At 35.4% G+C, this 6,986-nt stretch overlaps 1 protein-coding gene across 1 annotated transcript; it reads right to left on the bottom strand.

Moving 5' to 3' along the window:
• Nucleotides 1-4,306: 4,306 nt before the first annotated feature.
• On the bottom strand, nt 4,307-6,569 carry LOC138365504 (putative nuclease HARBI1). Its single transcript, XM_069325791.1, has 2 exons — nt 5,704-6,569; nt 4,307-5,142 (listed from the first exon to the last, which is right to left on the bottom strand). Exons 1-2 carry the CDS (start codon nt 6,365-6,367, stop codon nt 4,778-4,780), a joined length of 1,029 nt encoding a protein of 342 aa, XP_069181892.1. The 5' UTR covers nt 6,368-6,569; the 3' UTR covers nt 4,307-4,777.
• Nucleotides 6,570-6,986: the final 417 nt, after the last annotated feature.

Here is a 6,986-nt window from a genome sequence, read left to right as displayed (position 1 = left end):
TAGAGTAATATAAATTTAAATTTCATATTAACTTGACTGACAGTTATAAATGCCAATCTGCCTTCAATAAACTCTTTGGTGAAATATTTATAATCAAGAGTATTATTCATAAATATGTCTAAACAAAAAATATAAAATAGACATCAGTTTGCATATGAATCTGATGAGAAAATTCCTTGATTAACCTACATTTCCCTATCAATCAAATGGTCTCATCTTAAGTACGTCTCAGACTGTCTTCTTCACCAGCACCAATGCTAAATAATATTACAACAAAAATGTCCATAACTTAGCTACAGAGTATATTACATTTTAAATAAATTTTCACAGAGAACAAAAACAGAAAGCACATTATTATTTACATAAATATGAAGAAAAACATTTAAAGCTTTGATTTATCTTTGCTAAACTAAAGAGATATTTCTATACTTATAAGCAATTTTGAATTTTCCTATAGTGTCAGCTTCTCTAGTTCTTGCTTGTTCATCTAACTTTCATAAAAGAACAATATAATAAAATATCTTTATCTTTACCTTTCATGGTGAAGTGTATTTCTCAAACAAAATTGAATTACCTTTGAAGAACATCCAACTGACATTGTGATAGCACACTGTTAGATTAAAGTTAAGTTAATATACCTATATGTGCCACATTATCATTCAACATTCTCTTAATTACCTTCCACACTTTAAGTGTTTAGCCTATTATCTGCATGTATCATTTTGTGCTTCTTCATATCACCAAGACGACTGAATCTCTTCCCACACTCAGGACACTCCAGAGGCTTGTCACCTGAATGCACTAACATGTGGCTTATTATTTTTCCACGTACTCTAAATTTTTTGCCACACTCGGCACATTGAAAAGGTCTCTCATTAGCATGCACCTTCCGGTGAATCTTCATACTTCCAAGACGACTGAATCTCTTCCCACACTCTGGACATTCATGAGGTTTGTCACCTGAATGCACTAACATGTGAGTCTTCATACTTCCAAGACGACTGAACTTCTTCCTACACTCTGGACATTCATGAGGCTTGTCACCTGAATGCACTAACATGTGCCTTATTATAGTTCCACGTACTCTAAATTTTTTGCCACACTCGGCACATTGAAAAGGTCTCTCATCCGCATGTACCATCCTGTGAGTCTTCATATGTCCATGCTGACTGAATCTCTTCCCACACTCTGGACACTCATGAGGTTTCTCACCTGAATGCACTAACATGTGAGTCGTCATACTTCGTCGTAGACTGAATCTCTTCCCACACTCTGGACATTCATGATGTTTGTCACCTGAATGCACTAACATGTGCCTTATTATTTTTCCACGTTCTCTAAATTTTTTGCCACACTCGGCACATTGAAAAGGTTTCTCATCCGCATGCACCATCATGTGACGCTTCATATTTCCACGCTCACTGAATCTCTTCCCACACTCTGGACACTCATGAGGTTTGTCACCTGAATGCACTAACATGTGAGTCGTCATACTTCGACGTAGACTGAATTTCTTCCCACACTCTGGACATTCATGAGGTTTGTCACCTGAATGCACTAACATGTGCCTTATTATTTTTCCACGTTCTCTAAATTTTTTGCCACACTCGGCACATTGAAAAGGTCTCTCATTAGCATACACCTTCCGGTGAATCTTCATACTTCCAAGACGACTGAATCTCTTCCCACACTCTGGACGTTCATGAGGTTTAACGCCTGAATGCACTAACATGTGAGTCTTCATACTTCCAAGACGACTGAACTTCTTCTTACACTCTGGACATTCATGAGGCTTGTCACCTGAATGCACTAACATGTGCCTTGTTATAGTTCCACGTACTCTAAATTTTTTGCCACACTCAGCACATTGAAAAGGTCTCTCATCCGCATGTACCATCCTGTGAGTCTTCATATGTCCATGCTGACTGAATCTCTTCCCACACTCTGGACATTCATGAGGTTTATCATCTGAATGCACTAACATGTGAGTCTTCATATTTCCACGCAGACTGAATCTCTTCCCACAGTCTGGACACTCATGAGGTTTATCACCTGAATGCACTAACATGTGACGTTTCACATCTCCAGGACGGGTGAATACCTTTGGACACTGTGGACACTGGTGAGTCTTCATCTTCTTTATGACAGGTGCAGTTTGTGAGGAAGGTTTTGTCCCCCGGATGTTGGGAGAAGCGTCAAGGATTGAGTGTTGTTTCTTAGAGTTAGACTTGATGTGAGCACTTGGCGGTCAATGGTGGTGCTTCTTCTATATGATAGGTGCAGTTTGTGTCAAGGTTTTCCCTTAATGCTCGTGCTGGACATCACCGGCGGATGCTGCTAAAATGGTGGCGGTTGTTTACCCTCTCATCACCTAAGCGTTCCAATGTTTTTGTCTGGTTACACACATCATTTTTCCTACTTCTTATTTATGTTTATAACTGGTCATTTACAATTAACACTTGTATTTATATTCAAGTTTTTCAATCAAAGAATGTACTTGAAATTGTTTTTTTAAACATAAAGCCACACGATTATACTTTTTGAAGGAAATAGCTCTCCCATAGTGGATGCGCTACATGCCCATATTTATATATATGTCGTACCTAGTAGCCAGGACCTAGATTCAGGAAGCTCTGTGTATTTCTTCGTAAGTGGGTTTGCTACGAAGGTTCCTAAGTGCGCCCTAAGAAGATGCTTAGGTGCGATTCAATAAGGTCCACTTAGGAAGATATTTAGGTTTTGGGTCTTGTTCACTTACGTGCCGACAGAGGTCACTACTGTGTTTCGTTTGGCCAATCAGAGTGACTGTTACATTTCTAACCTGACCAATCACGCTAATGCAATATCAGCTGTGTTATGTAAACATTGTGGTTCCTCGTGGTATTGTTGTCAGAAAAATCATCTGTTGCAAACTCTACCTACTATCAAGAAGAAGAAATGATCTGTGCATCCAGTCATGTGCCTGAAACAATCAAACACTATCTCCTTCACTGGTTTCGACATTGTAGTGCCAGAGTAAATAAAAAAAAAAAAATAGCGCACTTAAAATAACCTTTACCATCGTGTATATTACTAGGTGACATCTCGTTACATGAAAATTATCCAATAATCAAAGCACTGGCTAAATATCTCCAGTGACCAACAAAGTGGCCACATTTGACCTGTGCCACATTCATAGTTGACGCAACCAACAGGCAAACACAGAAGACAAGTGTCTGGCCGCAGCACCAAGGATTAGCTGACGCCAGCACAAAACCACCCCGTCCTACAGTGCGGCGTCTCCCTCTAACACGCCTCTGTTTATTCACTTTATCTACAGTACAAGACATCAAACACTTTTGAAACCTAGTCATTCTCAACATTAACGCGTCTCCCAACATTTGTACTCGTGCAGTCATCGAGAGAATAGACACTTCACGCAAACTACACCTACTATCAAGAACCAAAACAAACATACTACATCCTCTTAGTATTCATAAATAAATAAGACAAAGAAAATGTCTGGGATAAAAAGGAAAGCAAACTTGAGTGAAGAGGAGCTGACAGTTCTCGTTGATGAGGTTAAGAAGAGAGAACGCATAATTTTTGGGAAGCTATCAAGACAAGTCATTACCCAAGATAAACACTGTGCCTGGAGCCAAGTAGCTGTTGCTGTAAGTGGTGTTGGTCTCTGCTCAAGACAACAAGCCGATGTTCGCAAGAAATGTCAGGATCTTAAATCTTCAGTCAAGAAAAATAATCAGGCACTATGAAATTGATTTAAATCTTTCTAATTATAATCTCTAAAAATAGTTTAAGAAATTATAATATTTTGTAATAACAATTGTAAATAAGAACAATATTGAAACATTAAAATGTAACAATTATTCATATCATTAATTTTGCTATGACTTGCATAGTATATAGTGTAATTTAATAACCAATCTACCTCATATAGTCAACTTATGTTTGGTGTAAATATTTACATGTTTTTTGTATTAAAGAATGTTTATCAATTGCTAGGTTTAATTGTTGAGAGTTCAAAGTAGTGACAATATGAAAAAAACACCAGAATAAGAAACATTTTTATTGGCAAAAAGATTAATGGCAAAGATATAATTATTTTATCACATCCCTAATATATGTTTCACCTCAAATTGGTCTAAGGGCAACATATTGATGGCCTATATCATTGTTTTGTGTATATCATTTAAACAAAATTATATTAAATTTTTCCCTTACATGTAAGGTATATTAAACACTGTACTGTATTGAAAGCAACTTTATTTTATAATTAAAATAATTCAATTTTAAGGCTAATGCTGTGTATACACAGCATTGGCTAACAAACACTGTTATTTTACAAACCAAAAATTTACCCAGCCATATTATGTACCACATTTCTTAGTGTCTATGAATAAATATTTATTGATATATTTTTCACACAAATTTTTGGTCTTTTGTCAGATGCATATATTTCTCCTCAGGTATCTGACTTTCCATATAAAGTATAGCAGCATAAATAATATTTCCAAATCAGCAGGTACATGTTTGTAACAGTTTGTTTGTATATTTATGTTTCACTTACATATACAGTATGTGCTATTGAATTTAATAGGTAAAAATTGATAGGATAACTTACAAATAAATCTATGAATCCAATTATAAATGTTTTTGATTTCCGTTATTGATAAATTCTTGAGTTACTGTACTTGTATTTTTATACAAAAGTTCCATTATGTAGTGTTTTCAATTACATGTTTTACTTTGTTATATAAGTATGATTTGAAATAAAAATTTATGAGAAAAAATTCCTTACTACTTCCCTTCTTTGTGTGTGCCCATTTTCATGTGCTCCACCTTCAACATTTTCATTCATTATAAAGTCATCATCAATGATCTCTTCAAGAGGTATTCTTTGCTCAATGCAATAATTGTGCAACAACATACATGCAACTGAAATCTTTGCACATTTATCTGGTTCATATTGAAGACTACCACCAGACCTGTGGAGACACCTAAACCGAGATTTTAACACGCCAAAAGTTTTCTCGATTACCACTCTTGTTCTTGCATGGCTCCTGTTATACAGCTCTTCTGGAGGGTTTTCAGGGTTTGTGAAGGGTGTAAGTAAGTTGTGTTGCAAGGGATAGCCACTGTCACCTGCATAGATATTTAATTTATAAAATGTGCATACATCTTTAAAAATCACTCAATAATCCTAAACCCACACTGTCTTTCACACACTATTTGATTCTAGCATCTGAAGTGGTTGGTTACCTTCCTCTGTCATATGAATACCTCTTGCATTACATACATCATTCTCATTTAATGTTCAGAGGCATATAACTGACATGTCAAAACAACCAAAATGTAATCCACTTCCTTCCATATTTAACTTAATCATCCACTTGTAATCTCTGGTACACCCATGACACATGATGTATATAAACACCAGTTTAAACACATTTCTGCTGATTTCCATTCAAAATTCTCACTCTCATTCTCCATATCAGGGCTAAAACACACTTTCATTTCTTTAATATAAAATCAACATGAATAAATTTCTTTATACTATTCATAATACAATAAGCTGTTACCATTCAATATTAAACAACTTTTATTTATAGACTGTACAGTGTATTTGTTGTGACTCGATAAATAACAAATAGGCAACCTACTGTACTATAAATGAAGGTCATATATATAAAATGCATATCTTACCTAGCAAATAGGAAATGCCAAATTCTCCTGCTTCAAATCTGTCATGGAGTCTGCTGTTAGCCCATATGAAAGCATCATGAGTGCTTCCAGGGTATCTTGCACAGAAATCCATGATTACATTATCAGGATTTGACACAACTTGAATGTTCAAAGAATGATATTGTTTTCTATTTACATATATGTTTTCTTCAACTTTTGGAGCTTTAATGGGGACATGGGTACAATCGATTGCTCCAATTACATTGGGAAACCTACTGATATTATTAAATTTTAACTTAGTTTGTATAATTTCATTCATCTCTGTTGGCATTTTTATTTCTGCTAGTCCTTTTCTGTAGAGAGCTTCCATCACTCCAGTTATTATTCTTGATACACTCGATTGACTGAGACCAGTTGAATCTCCAATAACACTTTGGAAACTTCCACTTGCATAAAATCTCAGAGCTACTAACAATGATGTATGGGCAGGAATGGCTTGACCTCTTCTAGTTATTCTTTCAATATCATCTTTAAGGTCTTCACAAAGTCTTAAGATCATATGACGTGGAAAACGATAGTACCTTAACAATTTTTTATCACTTACATCTAATGGATATAGACGATCTTTAAAGACTCTTTCTCTCCTTAAAGCTAGCTCATTACGTAAAGCAATAAGCAATAACATTTCAAATGTTTTTAACTGTTAAAATTGGTATTTTTTTGGATGCGTGTCCAGGAACACTATACAGTATTGGGTACCTAGGAAAAATAAAGCATATTGTAATACAGCCTGTAAGATGAAATATATATATACACACACATACTGTACATACATATTTGGGGGTGTACAGTGTGGTGCCCATGATTGTCTATTTATCCTGCCACCTTTCTTCCATCAGCCCCTTGTCCTTATTCAGTCCCCATCCCTCTCTTTTTTTTTAACAGGCCATAATTAGAGGCCTAAGTATTCAATGACCAAAGTTTTTGTAGTTTTTACCCTAACCTAACATCATTTGTTCAGGATGTTTTTCTTTTATGTCTCACCCACATTTAATTTCAAAATAAAACCAAACAAAATAAATTAAAACTGTATATGTATAGCTAAGGTACACCCTTACTGATTACTAGGTGAACAGGGGCATTTGGTGATAGTAAATGATCACATCAGGCAGGTCTCATCACCTTCTCTCATTTTTCATGTTCACCAGTGTTTATTTACTTAATAACTACTGGTATAATATCTTGCTATTATAAAACTAATTCTACTATCATCAAACACATATTTACTTCAAGCTTCAAGCAGA

The sequence above is a fragment of the Procambarus clarkii genome, chromosome 17, assembly GCF_040958095.1.
Source record: "Procambarus clarkii isolate CNS0578487 chromosome 17, FALCON_Pclarkii_2.0, whole genome shotgun sequence".
Classification (NCBI taxonomy): Eukaryota; Metazoa; Arthropoda; class Malacostraca; order Decapoda; family Cambaridae; genus Procambarus; species Procambarus clarkii.
Note: the sequence above shows the minus strand (reverse complement) of the source record. Positions and strands in the feature narration are given on the sequence as shown.